Source organism: Anopheles cruzii, chromosome 2, assembly GCF_943734635.1.
Source record: "Anopheles cruzii chromosome 2, idAnoCruzAS_RS32_06, whole genome shotgun sequence".
Taxonomy (NCBI): Eukaryota; Metazoa; Arthropoda; class Insecta; order Diptera; family Culicidae; genus Anopheles; species Anopheles cruzii.
The window spans coordinates 49,225,267-49,249,777 of NC_069144.1; the positions used below are offsets into that span (position 1 = coordinate 49,225,267).

At 48.3% G+C, this 24,511-nt stretch overlaps 1 protein-coding gene across 2 annotated transcripts in view; it reads left to right on the forward strand.

Moving 5' to 3' along the window:
- Positions 1 to 24,511, forward strand: part of LOC128277854 (longitudinals lacking protein, isoforms F/I/K/T-like) — a 51,097-nt gene that overhangs the window by 8,442 nt on the left and 18,144 nt on the right. The window contains exons 1-6 of one of the 2 annotated variants that reach the window (XM_053016436.1): positions 8,514 to 8,683; positions 11,990 to 12,231; positions 12,347 to 12,658; positions 12,757 to 12,913; positions 13,874 to 14,512; positions 14,780 to 14,869. In XM_053016436.1, coding sequence (XP_052872396.1) covers positions 12,058 to 12,231; positions 12,347 to 12,658; positions 12,757 to 12,913; positions 13,874 to 14,512; positions 14,780 to 14,869 — 1,372 coding nt within the window. In that variant the 5' untranslated portion in view covers positions 8,514 to 8,683; positions 11,990 to 12,057. Of the gene's footprint in view, positions 1 to 8,513; positions 8,684 to 11,989; positions 12,232 to 12,346; positions 12,659 to 12,756; positions 12,914 to 13,873; positions 14,513 to 14,779; positions 14,870 to 24,511 lie in introns of those variants that run through there. The other variant, XM_053016435.1, reaches the window with a different exon arrangement.

Genomic DNA, 24,511 nt, shown 5'->3' on the forward strand with positions numbered 1-24,511 from the left:
CCCCGGGGCTGGATCGCAGCCTTGTTGATGATGTCCACCGAGGGGGGAACTGCCTGCTACGTTGTTGAAAATGCATCCATACAGCGGCGGCGTCGTGTGGTGGTGTCTCCCTAACTACCAGGGGGCCCAGCCCGGCGCGCAGCTGCCACGATTCGTGTGCTCCTGAATAATATGCCTCGTGCATTTTCTTTCCTTTCGGTTTTTTTTGCATGGGCGCCCGCACGCAAGTTGGCCACCGCCATGGGTCCCCCTTATGTTTTTGATCCTCTCCGGCGGAAAAAAGGGATACCGGGCGGCGCGCGCTGCCCGTGGAAAACCTGGCCATCTGTTCGCTATTGTTGTGTGTGGCGCGCGGCAACGCATATGCACCCGGCGGCGGCGGGGTGTGCGTTGTGCGCGAAGCGTGAAGAAGGGACATCCGCTCGATGCTCCGTCGTACCCCGGGCCAGTCAGCAGAGAGCCAGAACGAGAGGTGTTCTGCTTGGATCGCGGTCCACGCGGCGGCCGTTGTTTGGCTGACTGGCGGGGTTCCTTTTTAGGGGTGTGGGTCGATGGAGGGATGAATGTACGGCGGAAACACCCGGCTTGGAGCAGGAACCAGCCGCCATCCGGCCAGCCCAGCCCAGCACCCTTGTGTGTGCGGTGATTGAAAAAGTAAAATCAAGTTGCGAAGGTCCGGACGGGCGAGAGAACGCCTGGCAGAGGGCGTATGTTTAAAGGACGCTCGACGAGGGGGTGCGTGGTGGCGTCGCCGTCTGCTGTGGTACGTGTGTGTGTGTGTGCCGGGGTTGTCTGTGAAGCTCTCCTCGGGGTAAACCCCGGCGGGATGCTGTTAAGGCCTGTTACCGACCCGATCCGAGCGACAGCGTCCCTTTTTAGGGGTTGTTGGCACCGCACGGGGGATGTTGTTATCGATGGGCCGAAAGCGAAGGTAGCGACGAGGGACACACACTAAACGTGGTGCAGCAGCCGAGGGATTTATTGTGGGGTTCAGCGCCGCCGTGTCCCGGGGGTAGTAGAAAGAGGAACCAACGAAGATCGGGGATAGGACACGAAACGGTGCGCGAAACAAAGCACACCCAAAAACGGACGGCCACCATATACCACCACCACCGTTTTCCTGTGTCCGCCCGCCGGCGGTGGCCACACGGGGAGGAAACATCGGTCGTGTCGTTGGTTCCCTTGGCCTTGGCTCTTCTTTCTTACCCTCTTCTCTCTCGCTCGCGCTCAATGCCCATTTTCCTGCTTCCATTCTGAGCCGTTGATGCTTCCGACCGTTCCCTGGGTCCGCTGGGCTTTTTGGGGTGCACATTTTCAGCGTTCGTTTTCCCCCTCGAACCCGTGATCCTGTCGGCAGCGGGTTTCGGGTATTTTTTTTTACATTTGGGCCATTTAGGGGTGGCACACGATTTTCTGTGTTACCTTCAACGACGACAACGCCGGTTACAAACCTCCTCGGGCGGGTGTGTGTGTGCGCATGTACCCAAAAAGGGGCTGCCTTTGGATATGGTTTGGTGTGTGTGTCTGTTGGGTTCGTTGGATACAACACAAGACGATCGCCCTTGCTCTTGCGCTTGGCTTGTTGTTGGTTGGAACCGTAAAATGAACAGCGCAATACTTTCGGCCCAAAGAAGGCCCTTCTTCGCTCGGTCCGGATGTGGGTCCTCCTTCCTGGCCCCTGCTGTGCAGAGTGTAGGGATCACCACAGCGAAAGCCGCTATCTGTTCCTGGTGCTTCAACGTGTGTGTGTGTGTGTGTGTGCGGGGCACATCTAGGATAATGTAAAAAATCTTAACTACGCATTATTTTAAACAGCGAAACCAAATCTATAGCTCCAAAGGAAGAAGTACGCCTTAGCATAATGTTGCTGAAAGCCAGGCCAATTAGTGCAGCTTGAGAGGGGGCCGAAAAGACCAAAGCCAAAGTGTGAAGAAAACACAAAAGTCCATGCCAATGTATCTGCCTGCCCTCCCCGCGGGATCCCCAGGTGCGAAGAGCAGCAGCCGGGGCCGATCCTAGCTTGACGCGGGATTCTCTCGGCGGGGCTAGTTTCCCGCTTCGATCGATATTAAAACAGCAGCAGGGACGATGTCTGAGTCGCTGGAAGGAAGAAGAAGTGTTTGTCACATTTCCACCCGCCATTCGAATTTCCCACCGAGTTCCCCCGAGTTCCTCTCCGATCGCGCAAAGATACGCGCCGCAAAATGATTGATCTTTCTCGCTCTCGCGCACATCGCCAGAAGGAGGGATCTATCGCGCTGGTCGCGCCTCTGCCGGTTCTGGTGGTAGTATTAGCACACCACCCCAGGGCCACCGGAGGGCCACCAGAAGAGCCACGTGCGAGAGGGGATTTAGTCCGTTGTATTGCGCGCGCGGGCCCTTGGGGTAGAGAAAAGCATGAGAACAGCAACGCGCTTTGCCAGTACTGTACCTTCTCGCTGGCAGAAAATATCCTTTCCGCTCGACACGGACACACGGATTGCTGCAAGGGGGACTGAATATCACCTCCCTCCCCTAGTTCCCGGTCACGGCGTAGTTGCCAAACGCTACTCCTCACTGTGTATGTGTGTGTCAGCAGGAGGAAAACTGGCCAATGGGAAGGACGCGAGGATCCTGTGGATCTTTTCGAGCGTCACCCCGTGTGCGCTCCTTCTTCTGGTTGTGTGCGATGTGGCGCAGGACCCTCTTTCACGGTGTGTGTGCCTGCTCCGGCGTGCTTGGTATGCGTGTGTCCTCGCTCTCCGTTTTGCAGGTAATTGTGCCCCGTGCCGTTGTGTGCTGCGGCGCATGTTGAATCACCACCGATGGGGATCACCCTCGAGCTCTCTCCACGGCGGCTGCCAATGATGGATCTATATGGCGAACGCCTCTGTTTGCTGTGTGTGTGTTGGTTTCATCGGCTTCGGCACCCCAGCATACTCGAGATCGCGAACCCCCCATGGGCGGGTGAACACACAACCAACCACCGCCGGAACCCCTCCGGATGTAAGGGGTTTTTCCTCCTCTCAATGTTGGTTGCGCCAGCCTCGAGACGGCGACCATTTTGTTGTTCGCGCCGCGTGGCCCTCTGTCTCCGGGAGCGACAGGGGACACTAGTGAATTGGCGTCGTCGAGCGCCTTTTTTTCGAGGAAAACTGCGGGCAACGATCACCTTGTTGACAGACAGAGAGAGAATGAGCCAGTAAGAGAAAGAGTGGAGGGTTACGGGAGAATAAAGATTCACGGCGGTTCTTAACAGCAAAGGGGGTGCTGTGTCCGGAAAATGGTTGGCGAAAAGTCAAAGCAGCCGATTTTGGGAAGCTTTCCGTTCGGGAAGCCAACATCTGGCGACTCTCTCCGCTAGTCTGTTCCGTCTCTGGGGCGTGTGTGTTGGAAGGAGGATCTGCACGCACACCAACACCACACGAACGACCGATTGGGGTGCCGTCGTCGCCGCGCCATGCTCATGCGCAGGAGAAAATGGTGCTGCCGCCACACGACGACCGGGCGAACCGGGTGTGGTGCCACACGGGAGTGTGTCCCAAAAGCGTTTCGCAGGAAATTACCCACCAACCCCTGAAAGAGCGACGGTACAGGCAGGCAGGCCGGGAGTGGTGCACCGCCGCGCGGCGGGATCTCTTCCGGATGATGGATTGGTCGCGTTGTGCTGCGTTGTGTTGGAGAAGGATGAGGATTTTATGCGCAGCAGAAATGGACTTGTGACGATCTGTTGTTGTTGTTGTTGCTATTTTGTATTATTTCCGTAGCAAGACGACACTTTCCCCCCGGGTTGATTTTTTTGCGTCACCAACGCTCACCACTTAATGATGGTGTTTGGGTTTGCGGCCACGCGCTCGTCTATTTTTCACCAATTATCACCCTTTTTCGGATGGCGCGCGCATCCTTTCCGCGACTGTGATCTTTGTTTTTGTGAAATCCGTCCCCGTATTTGGAGTGTGTCTTGGAGTGGGTGGTGAAAATGGGACGAAAATCATAAATGAAACACGGCGAAACAATCCCAGTTCTCCCGACGGCGGCTACTGCTGCTGTTGGGTGACGTGTTTTCTCTTTTACCACATGCCAGTTCGGTGCTCCCTTCTTTGAACGACAACTTCTTTAGTAGCCCCAGCGGGGACAGTTGCCAAAACCTGGGGTGGTACCAATGAGGGAGAAGGCTGTGTGGTGTGGAATGATGCCCCAAAGGCGAATGATCTCTTAGCGGGCTTCTCCTCGGGGTCCTCGCCTCCCACCTCCCCTGGATTGGCAAAGGGTTGGGCGACAGGGAAAGATAAATCATTTTTCGTGCAAGGAATTTCGGTGGAAGCCGCCGTCGCTGCCGTCGCCGCCGAAACCACAAAAGCAACGGCGGGGGAGGCAGGCGCACCGATCCGATCGATCGATCTCTGTCTATCCGTCTCTGTCTCTCTCCTCCGAAGGGAACAGATCAACCCACACAACACAACCCAAGCCCCCGGCTACACCACCTTTAAATAAAAAACAAAAAACTTTGCATTATTATGTTGCCCCGCCGCTCGCGGCCTGCCTTCTCGGAGGCCCTCTTTTGAGTTTCATGCCCAAATTTGTGTGTGCCCGCCCGCCCGTTGGTGGCTGTCACCTTAAGGGGTGGAGTGTAGGTAGTAGTAGTGGCCACCCCGATGCTTTTGACCTGGCGGCGGCCGTTGTCGTCGGCCGGAGTTTTTGGGAGTCGCCTTTTTGTGCTTTTTGGTGACTGAAACACTTTTTTGCCTGCTTTTGTTGTCTTGCCTTGTCTTTCTTCGTTTGGCGTACCTCTCTCGCGTGTGTGGCTGAGTGTGCGGTGTTCCTGTTTATCGCGTCCCATCGCCAGCTGCCTTCCGATTTCCATTTCTTCCATTCTCTTTCTTCGTCTTTCGGTCTCTCTTTCGTTTCTTTTTCCTTGGACGACGATCAAGTTGGCCTGGCTTCGTCGGGATGTTTTTTCATCTCCTTTGCAGCTTTTCGTGTTGATTGTTGCTTTCAGCTTTCGGTTGTCGGTTGTGTGTGTGTGTGGAGGGACCCTCCGGTTAATGTTTTCCATTTCTCTTGCCCGGTCCCGGCCTCGCGGACGACTTCCTCTTTTCCAGGCAGAGGCTCCGAAGATCGTCGTCAGCGGCCTTTTTTTGTTAAGTGCCCCGTTTGCGAAGAGGATGCTGCTGAGGTTGCCCCCTTGACAACACCGAAACGGTAGGGTGGGGGGAGAGCTGCGTTGTTGCGTCTCGAATTTCGCATTTCTTTTCCTCTTGTGTCTTTAGCGAGAAAGAGACAGAGAGCGAGAGCGAGATAAAGGAAAAGAGGGAAGGATGATGGAGACGTGGTTTTTCGTGTGCGCTCTGTTGCCGTGTTGTGTCGTGGTGGTGGGGTTGATCCCTGTCACCGCGATGACAGTGTATGGGTGTGTGTGTGTGCGTGTGGAGTCTTTTTAATTTGTCGGTTTCTCGTATGTTTTTGTCGGTTTCTTCGTTTTGTGTGCCACCCAATCATCCATCCCGTGCCTTTGTGGGTCGTCTACTACAGCCGCGGCGGAATAGCATCATCATCATCATCATCGTCATCCGTTTTCGTCTTTCGTCGTCGGTTGTTTTCCATCGCCGTCTTTCCACGAAAAGCATCTCGGGGTTTCGTGTTTTCGCTTCTTCTTCCTCCAGTTCTCTCTTTGCTCCCTTTTTCTCGATGTTCGGTCGCTTTTTAGCTTTAAAGGAAAAATTTTCCTTTCTCCACCACACACGGACGGACGGACGGACAGAGTCGGGAGCGCAGATGCAGGTAGATAAATGAATGTGTCTGCTTCTCAGCGCGGGCCATCTCATTTTGTCCCTTTTTTGCATACTTAAAAGTTGTAATGTCGAGAAAGCTTTCGCGTTCGCTTCTTTTGATCGTTTTTTTTCGGGTGTGGAGATGGAAGTGTGTTTCTCGTCAGGGACACCACGGAGTAAAACTTGGCTTAAGATCTCGGATGTTGAGCTGATGACACATACCAATCGAACATTATCGTCACATATATCCGGCATATCGCGAAGCTTTGATCCGGTTGTCAACTCCCGTTATTCGCTTAGAACTCTCTAAAAGGACCACTTTCTTTATATGGGTTGGGTTGTGTTGTGCCACATCTAGCCGGAGTCAGGCGCTAGAAAGACAGTTTTGCAAAGCCGCGACAGGGCAAGGAATGCGATCGCGCTCAACATCATCCCACGCACGCATAATTGATCCCAAGTCGCGCTCTCCAGAGTATGTGCGGTTGTTGCCTTGCTGCTGCCACACGGGAAAAAGAGGAATAAATCTGTGGCTTTTTGTTTGTTTTTTTTTTCTCGTTTATCTCACTTGCTGTCTGCGTCACCCCAGGTGTGCGTTCCTCTCCCCAGCATAGTTTCGAGAGATTTTATTATATTGTGTAGTGTCTCTGGGCCACTTTGTAAAGCAAGCGGCGGCAGCACACCCTTCGATGATCCCCTTCGATCTGTCTCTCTCTCTCTCTTCGTCTCCGTCGTTCGTAGTGCGTCGCCTCTTCTGCGAACGCGAGAAGGGGCTTTGCTTGCTTGCTGGTGGTAGTAATGAAAGGAGCCATCCGCGCACAGCAGTAGTGTTAGTGGGCTCCAGTAGTGGAAGGAACGTGTTCGGAAAAGAAAATGTCCGTCCAACAAAACGCGTGACGCCGCGCTCCCGGGGGTTGCGTGTGTGTGAGGAAAAGCGATGTGAAAACGAAGGCACAAAAAGGATCGGGTCGCCGCCGCCCCGTTACCATGTTTCCTGTCCGTCGGGGTTCTGGACGCGACAGGAAACGACAGGAATTGTTCACAATGTTGAAAACGAGATCCCCTCAGGGCTCAGGTCACGTACGCGTCGCGTACCCTCGTCGCCGCCAGCTCGCCATTTTTCTCGCACAGAAAATGCCTCTCCTGTTCGAGCGAAACTAGATGAGCCAGGGTTTCAGACACACGGGGGTACACGGCTGTTGTTGCGTGTGATGAAAGCTTCCTTTCCTTTTGCTCTTGGAACTTCATCACACATTCGATTGCATCATGATGCTCTCTCGAGTGCTGTCAGTTTCCCGAAATTTCCCTTTTTACTTCAATTGACAAATGCAACAGTCTGTCCTTTTGGGTGTAAAAAAGTGCGCAACGCCGCGGACACGGACGGGACAAGATTGTAGTGTCCTCAAAAAGTTTGAAACCTACAGTACTTGGATGCGGGGGGATGTGTGATATTCGACCGGAAAAGGGCTGAAGGGTTAGTTTTCGTTCGTCGCTTTCGCGAGAAGATCATGTTGAACACACACACACACATACACACCATCGAAAGTGTGGCGCGTGCGTGCGTGTGTATTGCGAAGCTTCTCCGCGCACGATTGGCGGCGGCACGTCCGTTCCGAGTAAAACTTTTGTCAACCCCCTCTGTGCACACAACGGAAAACGCGCGGATGACGCTGCAAAAGATGATGGTGGGTGGGGTGGTGAATGAGCCCCCCTCCCTCCCTCCCTTCCTCACTCATCACTTCAATAAACCACGCAACGCAACCCGCCCCGAACGCGCTTTAACCCTTTTTTTGGTGTGTCTCTTCTTCGTACACTCCTCGAGAGGAGGCGATCAGCACCTTTTTTCCGTCGTCGTGTAACATGAGCCTCCCCCTCCATCACCATCGGTGGAGGTCGAGTCAGGAGCTCCACCGACGGAGGACGATCGAACCAACTGTCTGTGTGTGTGTGTGTGTGTGTGTGTGCTTTTCTTTTCCGGTACACTCGGTCGCCCTTTTCACGGAATGGGGTGAGGCAGATAGCAAGCACCGCACCACCTTTCGGACGTCGTGTGCGTGTGTGTGTTTTTTTCGCGGAGGATCATATTTATTTTTCATTCGCTTTTCTTTCCTTCGAATCATTTTTTGGAGACGCTCGCGAAGAACGATCAAGCTGCTCTCTGCCTGCGTGCGTGTGTGTGTGTCTTCCTCCGGCGGTCGAGGTCATACCGCGCGCACTCTCTGCTCGTCGCATGATTGACTATATTCTCGAGCTTGAATATTTGCTCCTCCTGTGTCGGTCGGTGAGCATATTTAGTAAGCAGTTCTCGTTGCAAGCCCAGGAGCAGGGGGCGACGTGTGCATCACACAGCAGCAGCGAAGAGCGTGCGTTGTGTTTTCGTAGCATCAGTCGCCGGGTATATGGTTAGCCGGAGGGAAGGGGGCTCAATGCAGAGGTGTGTGCGTGTGTTTCGCGCGCGCCATTTGTCACTCTCCTCTTGCTCTCGCTCTCGCTCTCACTCCGCCGTCTTGCACGGCTCTCTCACCGCACACAGTCTGTCGTTGGGTGGTGTGCGTGCGCCCGTTGGTAGTAGTGGTGTAGATACACAGAACAAGGCACACGGCGGGGCGCGCGTTGTGTGTGCAGGGTTTTCCGTGGAGTTTTCGGTGGCTTGCCTTTCAGTTGCCATCGGTGCGTCCATTAAATCGTGTCGCTTGTTGGCTCCGTGCTGAACGCGGTCGCTCGGGAGCGCGGCGTCAAGTGGCGCACATTGAAGGGAGAGCGAGCGAGAGAGTAACAGAAGCCACGCTGAGCGAGAGTGCGCTGCTGTGTGTAGCAGCAGCGGCGGCGACGGTGTGTTTGGTGGAGTGCCACAAAAGTTTGGTGTGTGGAAGCTGATTTTCCGCCTCCGACGGGGCCAACCGCGCGAGCGCTTGCATGCGATTTCAACGTGGAAGGTAATAAATGATCGATGATCTGTTCTGTTGCATTTTTTCGTCGCCATCGTCGCTTGTCCTTCCTTCGATCGCGCTCTGGTGGATTGGATTTTGGTGCTGGCGGCTGCCGGGGTGTCATTTTGCATTACTTTTTGGATGGATTTTTGGTTGCAACCGTGTGTCCTTTGATATGAACCCCCCTAAAAAGGAACAGTGCGTGAGTTTACGATTGTGTGTGTGTGTGTGTGGTGATTACCCATTTTTGTGTGTCGTCCATTGTGTTGTTCGCCTTCTTTATCATCTCCACCGCATGGAAGAGTTCAGCGTCGGAGTAGCAGCAGATCGAGCATATGAAGTGATGGATGGTGGTGTACAGTGGCACTAGTAGTAGTAGTAGTAGTAGATGTGGGAATAGTCGTGTTGTTATCTACATCGGGAAAAAGTTCTCTCTCTCGTAGCCCCCTGGCGGTGGCGACGACGACTGTGTTTGACGATGGAAAGGCAGAATGCGAACAGTCAGTCGGAGGGGGGAACAGTCTAGAAACCGATCGTGCCTCTCGCTTCCTCCGTTGAGAATTTATTTTGGGCTACTACACACACCCGTCCTTCGCGTTCTGAGACCCGTCGTCTCGTCGCAAAGCCACCGCGCGAGGGTTGTACTTCGAAAGGTTGCTGGGTTGACTGTGTGTTGTGTGTGCCGCCCGCTGTGAGATGTTGTCGGCGGGGGGGACACGGCAAGGGTGTGCGCTGTGTGAGGTGAGGTGTGTAGTGTATGCGTGTGCGAACACTGTCTCTGTCCATAGCGCGCGAGGAGGTTTCAGAACGCGGCGCGGCGGCGGCGGTGACTGACTAACGGGGTGGCGATCGTACGGTGGCGGTGGTGGAAAAGAGAGACACGCTCGTCACATGTTGAGCCCTCCTTTGGCTCTCCCTCCGTCTGCCTGCAAATTTTCAAGAGAACAATCAGCTTTTGCTTGCTCTGTACGAGGGCTATGTGTGGAAAGCACTAAAAGAGGTAGAGAGCGAATCGAAAGGAACTGCTGCTGCTGTGCGTCATTTGCTCGTCGCGCCCTCTCGTTCCGATCCGATCCTTCTCTCTTTCTCTTTCCCTTTCATTTATTGTTTTTTTGTTTCTCCGGGATCGGCGGGACTCTCGCTTCGTTTTCTGTGAGTCGCGATCGATCTCTCGCTGCTGTGTGCGGGGTGAAAGAGAGAGAGAGAGAGCTTTAGAGGGTTAAAGTGTATCGGGCGGAAGCGGCGGATGAGGAGCCGCCACCCCGCCACATAAAGACTTCCAAGTTGTTTTTCCGTGTGCCTCGTAGGTGTAAGGAAGTAAGAGGGAGTCTTACTGAGATCATGTGTTGTCTGTTTCGGACTCTTTAGAGGACCCACAGTCTTCCCCGAGAGTGTCCTGAGAGACAGGCTCTTATTGTTGCTGTTAATTATTCTAGTACCATTTAAAAGATTCTGAGCATGACGCTTTTTTCATCTCTTATGGGAAGAACTTTCTTCCCGAGGAATTGTCGAGGATACACACTGTCGTCGAGGAAAAAAATCTACGTCCAGTGAATGAGTATATTCGCGGTTTACATAAAATCATAAACAGGAAAAGAACGAAGATAGACTCTCCAAGACCACGTTGAACGTTGTTGATTTGGCTTGGACATCCGCCGTCACCCCTTTGGTGTTTGGGGAATTTTGCAAGTTGTAACGTGTCCGGCAGCGACGTCGATTTTGCTTGTGTTGGGTGCGAGTGTTTGAACATCATCGAAAGAGAGGGATCGGTCGGCACACCACTCATGTGATTTGTGGGATGAAAGTTGGCGCACGTGTCCTTTTTATGTTGTTTTGTCCTATAGCAAACAAAGAGCAAAAACAATAACCACTAGAACCTAGTGCGCCGCGACACACACCACCACGCCCCGATCGGCGGGGACATTCAACACATTCGTTTGCTACGCACGTATCACTTCCATTCTCGAATCAAAGCACAGCAACAAACAACCACACAGCCGTGTTACGAAGGAATCGCCTCCGGTGTGGTATCGTTAGCCATGCAACTTCCGTGGGTTTGTATGGGTGCGGTGCGGTGTATACACACTGAGAATGGAAAACGGTCTCCTGTGTTGTGTGCCTTGTTTGCCTCCGATTTTTTCCCCCTTTATTAAAGTGAGTCGCCATTTTCTTCGCCGGGGTTTCCCCTCGGTCATATGCGAGGCGTTGAATCGTTTTCCTGCTCTCTCGGATATGCGATTGGAGGTTGATCGAGCACCCCAAGCTTTTCCGGCTCGCAACAAACTTGTGTTGTGTGGAGCGACATTTTTCAATGAATTATGTTGAATCGATCGGTCGGAGCTACACTTTATTGCGATTCATTGTCAAAGCTGTCAAAGTATCGTTGTTTTGACAGCTGATCGTCATTAGAAAAGCAAATTTCCTTGTGTGTACTTCTTTTGGCTTTTCATAGACGAATTTGTTGGTCACCATCATCGATCGTTACACACACGAGTATTAACTTTTGTTGCTCGCTTTTTAGACGTGTGTGTGTGTGGCTGGACCCCGGGAGGAGCGCGCCGGCAGTTTATCACAAATGGTGTTGGGCTTTGATTATTGTGTGATTGTTGTCGTCGTCGTCATCGGGCGGGCGGTGGCCGTGGGGCCATTTCGAAGAAGGCAAAAGGAAGGTGTCGCGCCATATTTGTGTTCCCCGCCGTCACTTGATGACGATGATGATGATGGGTGTTGCTCCGTCGCGGATCAAATACCTTTATGTGGGTCACACGTAAATATTTTAAGCTTTCTTGCCACGCACACCACCAAAAGATGCTAAAGAAAGGGGAAACGGCGATCGGAAATACCACCTTCTCCGCGTGGGGGCCGCGAGAGAGATGGAGAGAGAGAGAGGTACCGTCGCGCATAATATCGGTACAAATGGCGGCAGCAATGGCCTCCTGGGCCCTCTGGCGGTGGTCGTCACCCCGAGTTCGTTCGCGCGCGCGATGTTTTCCAATTATTCTTAAAAGTGTTCCCCCGTATATGATGAGGTCGTCGTCATCGTTCCGCGCCTGACTATGTCAACCCGCGCGCTTTACATCGGTTTTAGGGAAAGGAAAACGAAGCCACCGCCGCCACGGTGGCGATGGATGACTAATGCCATTTGTTTAGCCACAACTGTGGGTCGCGCAGCCACAGCCGCCATTTACAATCCTTAAACGGACAGAAATTGAATGTATTTAGAAAAAAACAAACGTCACTTGCGTGATTGATTTATCTGTATTCGGCATTCTCTCTAAACATGGGTGTTTTTTTTATCATTTTCTATTACAGAACCGACACGAATAAACAAGACAACAAAAACCACCACAAAATAGTCCTCGACAGGCAAGAACCACACCATGGACGATGATCAGCAGTTCTGTCTCCGATGGAACAATCACCAGAGCACACTCATCTCGGTGTTCGACACACTGCTGGAGAATGGCACTCTGGTCGATTGCACATTGGCGGCCGAAGGAAAGTTCCTGAAGGCACACAAAGTTGTTCTCTCGGCCTGCAGTCCCTACTTTGCGGTAAGTCAAGTTTTTACAATGCTCACTATGTGCGCTCTGCGATAACCGTACCTTTTGGCCGCCCCCCGTGCACTAAATAACGTTATATTTGTCTTATTTTCCCAAAAAAATATAGACCCTACTCTCACAACAGTACGACAAACATCCAATCTTCATACTCAAAGATGTGAAATTTCAAGAGCTTCGCGCCATGATGGACTACATGTACCGCGGCGAGGTGAACATTTCCCAAGACCAGCTGGCCGCCCTGCTCAAAGCGGCCGAATCCCTGCAGATCAAGGGATTGTCCGACAATCGTAGCTCCGCTTCCTCGTCGGCTACCGCGGGAGGGCTGCACCAACAACAGCAGCAACAGCAGCAGAAGCAGCAGCAACAGAGCGAGGGTTCCGCGGCGAAAACGCTACAGCCACCCGTACCTGCAAACAAGGTAAGGATTAAAGGCCGTTCTACTGTGCCGCCCCCAGTCGTGTGTTCTCATCGCGTTTCTGGTTTACTAATGGACGTTTCGCTTTTCTTCTGCTGCAGGCATCAGGTCTGACGATTGAAAACAAACGACCTTTAAAGTCGGAACTGCTGGATTCGGATGTGTCTGGTTCGCGGGAAGGCTCTACTAGTCCTACATCGAGAAAGCGTAAAAAAGTGCGCAGAAGGAGTGTGGTCGATACGAACAGCGTACTAATAGGTAAGCAGAGAAGGGGTTTCTTTCCTAACTACTACCACCACACGAAATGGATGGTCGCTTTGTGACGCTATCTAATCAGTGATCCCTCGCCTGGGGATCCGAGCACACACTATGACGCTCTCACCATAAAGCCCTCGAACGAGCGATCGCAAAAAAAAACCAACAAAAGAGAACGTTTTTGAGCTACGTGCGAGAAGTTTCCTCCGACGAGGAGGTAGCATTATTTGTTCAATTGAAAATGTCTCCATCATCGTTATCAAACATGTTTCTCTATTATTTTGGTGATAGGAGGGTAAATACCATGGCCTATGCTCCTCCCCATCGCTGTCGGTATTGGTCATCATAGAGTGACGCGCTCGCACTATTACATGAAGCGCAGCATAGTGCGTGCTTTGTGTCTTAGAGAGCCCTCTGGTGGCTCATCGTTTTTTTGGGGTCTCGATTGGCTTTTTGTCGAATCACGAACATTGGTTTTCCTTTTAACCCCTCCACTGCTTATCAGGCCGGATGGTCGGTATTTCGGGCGCTATTTCATTGTATTGCGCAGATATTCCACTGCTGCAAATTCCGCAGAAGGTTTGTATAGGTGATCGAGTTGCAGCTATAAAGGTGTTCACCAACGAATATCTCATGACGTGTGAACCTTGAGCAACAACTTGATATGGTCTCTTTATCTGTTTTTTATGCCTTGGCAGATTATGCTGGTATCGCCTCTCGTTCCGTTTTTAGTGTTTTGAAAATAAGCAAAAGAAGATGACGTAGTGTCATTGTTTTTTTGACTGATTAGCGCCGCGCTCTTGTGTCGATCGATCGTGTAACGTATGAGGAAACATGTATGATAAGAATTAACATTTGGGAGAATCAACTTCCAAAAGGATTTTTGTTTCTTGTTTTCATAAATATTATTTTCAACGAATGGTTTTATTGACTCTCTGATTTTTATCGGTCATTGTTCCATAGATAATCATGACCAGCATTCAAATTCCTCATCACATTCAATTCACACGGCGTCTGGCACGAACGCTGCGGCCACCAGCGGTGCCTCCGGTGCGGCCGCCGCAGCCGCTGGAACTACGTCCTCGGTCGGAGCCGCGAGCAGCACTAGCAGCGCAAACATGCTCTCAGCCGCCGCGGTGGCTGTAGCCGCCGCTATGAAAAAGACTGAAACCGTTCAACAAGGAAAGGCCGCCGAGGTGCTCAAACTGCAGCTACAGAAGCAACAAGCAGCGGCTGCAGCCGCAGCCGCTGCCGCCGCAGCAGCAGCCTCACAGTCTTCCGACGATGACGAACGGTGCGGCGGCCCAGCCAGCAATGCTGCAACCGAGCACGATGACGGAAACGAGCTAACGGACAACGAACATGACGGCGACGGTGCTTCTTCGGTGAAATCCTCCCGCCATCACCACCGAGAGGCAGCAGATGGCGGGGGTGGCCACAAGACCTCCACCTCATCTGTTGGCGAAATGTTGATCGAGCCGAAAAACGAGTATGACGACGTACAAGATGAGAATGTCGAAGATCTAACGCTCGACGATGAAGAGCTGCTGGACGAATTGGACCAACCCGGACCCAGCCACGGTGGCGATGTATCTAGTCAAGGTATAGTGTGATTATTTTCATATTTTAGCGCCTTCGAACGCGGGTTTATGTTGCACCACACACCATGTGACCCCTGAATACGCGGCACTGACGAACGGGGAAACTAATCTTACATTTTATGGTTCTCTCTTTTTCGAAATCCGATGTCGCGGCACTACGTACGACCGTTTATTGTAACACACCCCACATCATCCTGCTGCGGGACTATTTAATGGTCGCGTAACCGTTTCTGCGTTTGCACAAAAATGCGCACATCCAACAACACAGGGTATGCACAATGGCCGTTGGAACGTGAGCAGAACGAAGCGTTTATTGCCGCTCAAGACGCTGCTGGTGGACAACATCGAGACGCACAAGGTAAGCGAGCTTTTCCGTTTTTTCAAATTGGTCAAGATTTACGATGCATAAAACGCCAACTATCGCCCGCGCATACGCTTGGAACAACGAGAGAGATAGATGATAATAAGCAGCCAGTGTGGAATGCAAATCCCCTAATGATTCGCGAATAATTTGCCCTCTAAAAAAGAAACAAAACCAATAATCATCATGCTTCTTTGTGGCGTGGTGTGTACAAGACCTCTCAACCATCGAGTGCGCGCTCGCGAGCGCAGCTCATTACACACGCGCCAGCGCTCGATTGTTAATGCATAGGGCCCCCTTTGGCCAACTGAAGGCGTAGTAGATGTCCCCTTTTCGCGGTTGAGAGTTATTTTATTACACATAACGTACGGTAATTGTGCGCGCGCGCATTCCCTTGACCACACACCACCACCTCTTCGCGGAGAAGTGTCCAGTTCTAACAGAAATCTCTCTCGGATAGTGTTTTATGGATCGTATGTCTTTCCAAAATATGTAAATTTGTTATCTCTTTCTCTATCTCTCATAGTTTGTTTGTTTGTTATTTTTTTTTAATTCTGATTATTATTACTTGCAAAATTGAATCTTATTAAAAAGTATAGTCACATGCAACACAAGCGAAAAATACAAAAAGCAATATCCCTTTACTAGACTTAACTACACACCCGTCCGTGCGGTTGTTCTTGATAACACCAACATGAAGAGGCTATGCACATAATAATAATCAAGACTAATAACAACGAATACTTTGTGTAAGAATCTTAGGCCACTACTCGCAGTTTCGTAATTTGTGGAGGTTGAGTTAAGTGTGCGAAGCGGCAGTGGAGTGTAGCAGCAGCGGAAAAGCAAGAGAAAATCAATTGCACATTTTTACTAAAAAGGGGTCAAAAGGGCCAATCCTCTAGGACTACGTTCATTAGCCCACGAAATACGCAGACCGCAGTATCCTTTCCAAATTTTACTGCTCAGCTCTGTCATGTGACAGGAGCTTGACCTTTGTGTCTATCTTCGGTGCTGCGCAAAGTTCATGTTTAAAAAATAGTTCATCTCCATCTTCTGGAAGTAGATAAATGCAATACTCGTTTGGAGTAATCTCTTAGCTCCCATTTGCATGTTTTGTGTATTATGATCACATCCTCGTGTTCCGTTTCGAACACACAGTGTGAGCCCAGTCAGTCGGTCGGTTTTGTCAACGGCCGCAAAGACACACCACCTTGACCAAAATGGAACGCGAGTGGACGCGCGAACTGCGGCGAAAAAACCAAGACGACGAAGTAGAGAGGAGGCCGCACTTAGTGTGTTAGTGAGGGAAGAATTGGGGAGAAGCATCGGCGCAGAGGGTGCGCAGAATAAATGATCGGTGTTAATAACCTTCACTAAAGTCACTCAAGACGACCGTGGCATGGCGCGCGCGCTGGGGTTGTTTGCTGCAGTTGTTGAACAGCAAGTTGCATTGTGCGTTCGCTGTGGCGAGAGATGGAGATGCAACGCGCGAATTTCGTACGCTCTGCGCGCCATCGTGTGCGACGCCGCCTAGGGCTGCAAATGTGTGGGTGATTTGGTGTTTCGCCATACTTGACGTATCGCGCAGGTCACATTCGCGTCCCTCCGCTCGCGATCGCTTCTCCCGCTTCCTGTGCTGCTGCATCACGACAGAGCTAAATCATGAGTCTTGAACTTGCCTTGACGCTTTTGTGTGTCCGTGTCCCGCCGCGTGTATTACTTACGCGCGTGGGCGCAACAACAGACACACCAGGGTCCTTCTCTTGGTGTATGCTCCTTTGTGACATTTACGAGCTGCGTTTCTTGTTCCCTTGAAACATGCTTTTTTTATTTTATAATCCATCCACCAGCAGCGCAACGCCGCGCCCAAGACGACGACGGGGTCTTGTTCATCTTGTTGCTCCGTCACTGTGGCGTGGCGGACCGTGTGCGGGGATGACCGCGGCGCTGGTGCACTGTTTTTTTTGTCCATTTCCTTCAGGTTTTACGCCTCCGCAATGGTTGGCGATGGCTGCTGCCTGATTTTTTAAGGGTTGGGTTCTACTGCTCGTTGTCCTTTTTTGCACTTGTGGTATTTATTTTTATTGCGCTCCATGCACCATGCTATGGTGCTAAATGCGCGCAAAATGTGATAGTGTGCGGGCCGTGTGCGTACAGATGATGCCGTGATGATAGTTTGGTTTTTTTGAGGTGTGTTTTGTGGTACACGATGCACTCTCATATTCGCTGTGAGGCTATGAGGTGAGGTTTACTGTGTAGCGCCACTAAAAATGTCTTCGAGAGAGTTGGCCGTTTTTTGTGATGTTCAATACATCACTGATTGATTCATCGCATCGGTCCAATGGGGTAACTCAAAAGTTCCGGAGCAAAAAATGATCTTTTTTAGCTAAAGGATAGAATACTAGCTGTGGTCATATTTGGCTGCAATTGTTTTTTCTCTTGCTTTTCCCGCCCTCAATACTGTGTTGCGCTATAAAATTGCCATCATTAACATACCATTCGCGCAAGAAGTTTTCTAAACCGCGTCTATATGTAGGTTGTTTGTTTATTTTTGTTTTTCACTTCAATTCCATATATTTACTTACTTTAGTAGTCAAATTTGCATTGAATGGTGGGTAAAGTGTCTATCTACGAAATCTAATTTTAAACTAGTTTTTTATTAACAAACGTACATAAAAAACGCAGCTTTCTGGGCGGCTTACAAAAGTTACAATGATAAGCAGACATTTCACTCAACCATTCAGTGTGCAGTGCTCTCTATCTGCTGTGTTATCGAAGTACTTGATTGCTTTTCGGCGATTGTATTTTTCATTTATTTTTACCGTGTTAGATTTTACCTATTATTGCTATATTTGGTGATTGTGTAGTGTTGTGTAACTTATTTTTCTTTTGTGTTTGCAGTATTGCTCTAGAATTATGATTAGTTTAGCAATAAGATTTAGTTTTTTTATCTCATTAACGTATTGTTTAGTTTAATTGTGAACTTATCGTGTTTTGTGAAGGATCACCTCTCACCTCACACACGCTTTAAGATTTTCTTCCTTTCCCCTCTCCGTGTCCCGTAACTCGTCCCCAAAACAATTCCTATATGCAGCTCAGCTCTCTCTCTCTCTGTGTTCCTGTTTTTCTCTCTGACATCGCTTCCCTATCTTTTGTTTTCTATGCGCTATTAAACTCTTCCTAACCTACGTCTCTATCATCGACACACACACTCCACTCCGATTGATTTGCTCTGAAAGAAGGCTGTCACTGGTGGCCGAAAACCCACGGTGTGTGCCGCTCAATCGGGGGCAATTGACGATGCTTTTCAAGACGCACAAACCTCTCTCAGGGGCGGCGCGCGCTGCCTTGGGTTAGCTGCTTTCGCATAGCTATGTATTTTGTCATGTCAGGTGGCGGTTTTGGGTAGTTGTCGTATTTATTACTATGTGCCTGTTGCATTCCAAATGTGGTGAAGGAAAAGCGGGGGGTTTGTCCGTCGTAATTGTATCGTCGTGTGTCGCTGTCTTCGTCGTCGTTGTTCATCCCACGTAGAATTCCTATCATGCTTTGTGAAGGTATGTCGCACCTGGAAATACCGTCGTAGTTATAAATTGACTCGAAAGAAACGTTTAAAAACATTATATTTTTCACCAATGTGTAATTTTCAAAGCAACAATAGCTGTTTAGGATTTTCCTTGTGTTCTTAACGCGTGTGTGTGTGTGGGCGCGCCCGCGTGCCTTTCTCTCCACTCTGTCGTGTCATACCCATTCATTCATCGTCGGCGATTTGTTTTATAAGTTTGTTTGATTTTACCACTTATATCGTTATGAAAACCACAGCGCGAACCACCTACACAGGTGGTAACTTGCTTGTGGTCAACAATATGGAAACTGCGTGCACGCGGAACCTGAGCGAAGCAATTCCGAAATTACGAACAAGGGCCCCTCATTATTTTCGATGGAGTCCGGTTCCGATAGCGAAGCCCTGAGACTATTCTAACCTGCGATAAAACCTTGCCCTGCGCCCGCCCCCCTATTTCTTACCGTCCTTGCTTTTAACACTTTAGTTTTAAGTTACACGAAGCAAACCCGTATTTCTGCGATATTTTGGTTAATTTTTTAATACTTTATTGTTGCATGCGCCACACTGTTTTGCATCAATTTGTTAACATATTTATACAAAAAAAAAAAATACTGATCGGTATTTTGTTTATGAACACCTTTGCCCAAAATCATTCACTACGCTTTTTTTAAATTACCATTTCCATTGTCTCTCTGCGTGCTATTTCTTACTCGACTGTATTTACACACGTATAACCAAACTTGAATTACTTGTCAGCACTGCCACTAAAAAGCCATGTCACTACTGGCTCCAGTTCGCAAAATACTTTTTGAGCAGTGTTTTTGAATACTATTGCTGTTCCATTCCCAAATATCAATGTATCCAAAGACCGTTTTCGATGAGTGTTTTCTCTTCTGGGTTCTCCTTTTTAAGAAGATCCTAGTGTCAGGAGTCGATCTTGTGTCGCTCGTTGGGGTAAACTGTCCGTTTAGCGTTTTTTCGTTCACCGGAGAATAAACGCCATTTTGAGGACGTTCTTTACTTGTATTGAATGCGATGCTCTACCATTGGTGGCTATTGTTGTCCACTACTCGTATTTGTAATCCAATATTTTTCGCAGAAAGCCCTAATCTCTACCTCTGTTTCGATGTTATAACGGGTAGAAAAAGGAATAGGCTATCAAAGCACAAAGTGCTATAGAAAGGTGCAAAAGTGAGTGTTGAAAGTTTAGCACCAAAAGGGTAATGTTGTGGCCCACAAAATAATATGATGATTGCTTTCTTCTTCGTTCCAGTGTGTTTCGTTAATGTTGTTTTTCCCTCTACCTTTCGTTGACTGTCTACCTGTTGTCTTTCCACACGCGGTGCAATTCCACACGCGGTCAAGCAGCAGCGCCGTCGTTCGTTTTACATGCATATTCTCTCCTCTGTATCTATCCACTTCGCAAGGGAATCGTTAACCGGTGTGTAGCTGTCAAATCTGTCAAAATGTCAAGAGTGGGTCGTTCGGTCGGACGTTCGGTCAAAATAATTTCGGGACAAGACGAAACCGGTTTTTCGCGTGCGCTGCGTGAGTGCTGTCGATAAGATTCGTTTCCTACTTTCGTGTCTCTATAGCTCCGCCGTAAGACGAACGGTCGTTTTCGCGTGTCGATCATCGCTGTCAATACACCGGTGTTCCGGTCGGGTCTCGGGAGAGTATGCAAATGAATCCTTCTGCCCTTGGCACCACGCCCAACCCCACAACATCCTCTCTCATGCACTGCAGAGGAGAACGTGATGGAGTGGTAGGAATCAAATGCACACTCTTGATCACCGACTGGAAGCCGGTCGCGAATCTCTGTCAATTTCAGTCCAAATGTGCAACGGACGTGATTTGTTGTATGTGTGTTACTACTACCCGCGCGTGTGTTGGTGTGCAATATGAAGGTGAATTATTGATGCGCGAGTCAAACAGTGATCTTTTTCCGTGTGCCTAAAGAGAGTGTGTTTGGTGAAACGGTGGTAGTGATTAGTTATCCAGTTTTGTGTGAGGTCGTTCACCTGTCCGTCCAACACATTGGCGCCAAAATCCATCGTCTCGGATATATGCGTCCAGTCGTCGTTGTCGTCGTTGTCGCAGAACCAGTATAATCATCCTCGCCATCTTCAGCATCACCATCGTTTTCGCCGTCATCAGCATCGTCAAAATATGGTATGCCTGTTTCCCAAGTTGGTTGTAGCTGCAAATTGTGATCAATTTGCAGTGAGGTAATCTCGGGTATAGCGCATTCGCTCTTCTTCGATTCTGTCGATCAGCAACGGAAGCGCCACAAAATCACGGTAAGTTTGAGAATGCAAATGGTGTACCAAAAACACGCGGAGGAAGGATTCATACTTGCAAGAAGAAGGGTATACATTCTTTACATTTTCGGAGAACACAACGCGACTCGATCGTTCATGATCATTTTTGGATCAGGTTTAGAAAGGGCGTGTGTTACAGAATAAGCATACAATTGTTTTATCTTGTCAGTCGATTGAATACTCCAAAATATATTAAAACACTCACTTATAATCAAGAAACTTGAAAGTGGCCAAAGTGCCAAGTCAGTGGGATGTTTCAACAATTTTCAAACTTGTTGTGAAGAACATGTATCTTTTTCAATAGTTTTCCTTATAAAAGATGAATTGTTTTTATTACTTGAATGTGAGCCTATAGAGACGCCGGTTGAATAATTCAATTCAGTTTCTGTAACTCGAATATCTCGAAAATGTGCAACACAGTTCACGGTCACAGAAAAAGGTAGAGAATGTAACTTTGTGTTTCTTGCTTCTTGTACACCATTTCCATTTATGGCGGATCTCCGTTGCTGAGGAGAAGAGCGGAGCGTTGCGTTTGTCAGTGGCAACACAGGCAGAACTCGGATACTTGGTATATATGGCTGCCATGCGAGAGATGATGATTCTTCGTTTCATTGTGAGCTTTTTGTGTGTGTTGGTTTGCTTGGCGGTGAGGTAGTATGTTGGCAGGTAAGTAGTTCTTTCCCTGCAATAGTATCGTTGCATTGGGAGAGAGGTTTTTCCGGCATAGTTAATTTAAGTTTAGTATATAGTGTTTTATTTCACCCTAAATATCCTAGCCCACTTCATTCCTATAACCCCCGACATTACATCGCTATAATTTTCACACGTGTTTCTATTGGACCCGTTAGTAAAGTTAAGTTTCCACACTATCAGTTGAGCTCCGTCGTTTTCGTTGTCTTAAAAAAAATGTCAATTCGCGTGGAGCGATATTTTATTTTGAAGAACGAATGGCACTTGCGCTTTAGATGAATTTAGTTCTAGACATTGTTTTTTGTGACCATCGCATTGTGATACGTCGTAAGACACATTTATCCGATGGTCTTACTTTGCATCTTTGTTTTTGTAAGAAATGGTAACATATCGATCCCAAAAGTGAGCTCGATTCGATAAGTGTTTTATGAACCCTTTTTGTTGTGTCTTACATTTTCGGCTACGACCCAGAATGAAAGATTCTATGCGATTCTGCGAATTGAATGATCCTAAAATCCATCCCCTCCAAGCATCTCCAAGCCCATAGATATGTTGTATTCTAAAGAATGAATTGGCTGTGTGTGATGATGCGTGATTATGACAATTGCACTTTTCAAGGGCTTTCCGTGTGATTGAGGGGTGCTCGAGAGTATGCGATCGATGAATGGACTAAGAATGTGTTGTGAGACAGTTGATTGCAAGTAATTTAACCACCTTCGTTGGCTTTTCCTGGGAAGTTTTGGTTCTGGAAGTTACATTTTCCGACAATGAAACAAAACAGTGTAAGTATATTGGTTCATCATATTATTTGCTTCAAGAATCCATGGGTAAATGTCAATGTAATAAGGAACCGAGTAACACCGATACCCGCCAGACAGATTTTCAATGGATTAATATGGGAATTCAATGGTTTCATGGTAGTTGTACATGTATCCCTTCCACATTGGATGATATGATGCAACATTTAGTTAGGATTGTTGCAAAATGTTCATCTTTGAAATAATTTGGTAAAACAATTAATCGTTTTAGTTTTGTTCGAAAATGTTAAAAAAGGGGATAGGGTTTTGATGTTGAGTATTTGTATTTTCACAAACTAGGCGTCTCAAATCACTAAAGGACATGATGTAAAGTAACATGTGTTGTTGCTCAGCATAACCAATATTTCATGCAATTTTCTATGCTTTATTCGTTTGCCCATTTTTGTTGCCATATGTTTAATGTGCACTAAATTGATTTAAGATTTTTGTGACGGATTGGAACTACTGACGACCACTTTGTTTGGAGCAATGTTAAGTTGTGGGTGCAGTTTGTTATTTCGGTTGTACTATTAACTCTGCATATCAAAAGTTTCTACACGCCGTGAATTATGACCGAAGTGGCGGCATCTGCGTATGGTCCAATTTATTTACGATGAAATCAACACTGCTGCATTGATCCGCTAGTGCTATTGAGAAAGTGTATGCTAATATTGGACATAAATTAGTGAAGGACTATTAGCATTATTCGTGCAAATGTAGCCAACTTTCAATAGGTGATCATATGGAAGTGTCCGCTTTTTGCAAAGGAGGGATCGGAATGGAATGTTCATTAAACAACGCAACGCGCAGCAGTAGTGGAGTCGTTTCAGCGTAAGATATGTCTCCAATTGTTGCGTCAAGTTTTTGCATCAAATGAAGCTGATATTTATTGATCATTAGCTTGTGCCAAGCCCCGCGAATGTGATCGTTTGCGCCAGGCTTAGTTGGGTACGCGCATTTGCATTTGCGGTTAACGATGTCTCAAATCCGTGGGCTGAGGATAATTGGAAAATCCTTCGCTCATAAACCTATTTAGATGTTTTTACATAATTTTGATATTACTGTCAAGTGTCTCTGGGAGAAGAGTATTATTGCAATAGTGATTTCGTGATTTCTGGTGTGTATCAGCATTCAGTCCTCTGCCCGTACAACGGCAGTAGTATATTCGCGTCAGACTTTTTTTTTGTCAATTACATTCAGATGTTCCTGCCAGTTTCTTTTTTGGCTGTAACATGTTTTTGTTACAATATCAGATTACAACAGAAGTACCTATCAGATGTAGATTGTACTTTGTTTTGCTCTAATAAGTAAATTATTTTTTAGGTTCAGGATTTTTTGAAGTAAAAAATACAGATAGTGTTCGAATTCGAAAAATCTTGTGATCGATCGATCGGAGGGTCATCGCGTTGTAATCGGGCACTTCTCGGTATACTACAGATAAACTGTCTCAAATCGTTTCAAGATGGACCAACTTGTTTGTGAAAATTTTTCAGTGAATAAAAAGAGCAATATTAAACAAACCGAAACAACAAACGGCGTTAGTTGCATAAGTGGAAACGCTATGTAAATATCACATTGAAGATCGACGTCCTATGTTTGCCTCTTTCAAAACATATTGATCACTTATTTTTGGTGGATTAGAGTTTCATTGCTCTATTATGATAACGGACGAATGTTTTAGTCGCCAAGAAATAGAAATCAACGTGCGTTCACAAATTGTTTGCTGTGTTCAATTTTGCCGTGCATATTTTTTGTAAGAATATCTCACAAACAGAGCCATTGTTTTCATAAACCCCATCATGCTTTCGAACGCATTCATTCCACCCACCGCCCCCATGGAGAGTCAGGTAGCGTGCGCGCCCGCCCACCTATGTATTTGTATTAAATTTATCTCATTGCTTCACTCCTTTCTGTTTGGTCGGTACACTTACCATCTCGCTCTCTGGCTAGTTAAGTCCTGGTGAAGGTCTTTTTCACTATTGTTATCGGGATCCCGATGCACATCTTGATATTTTGATCAGGCTGATCGTTTATCGATCGTTAGTTGGGTGGCGTGTTAACTATTGTTCTTTGCACAAGAAAACAACGGCCCCCCAATATGCTTAATTGTATTCGACGTTTGTATGTTTCGTGATAATATGAAACTGCTAAATTAAAATTTATTAAACCTCAGGTCAAGGTTTTGTTGGAAAATCTAGTTTGATTGATACTATTCACACACGATAGCTTGTGACGCCGTTTGGTTAGGATTTCGAGAAATCTGTTT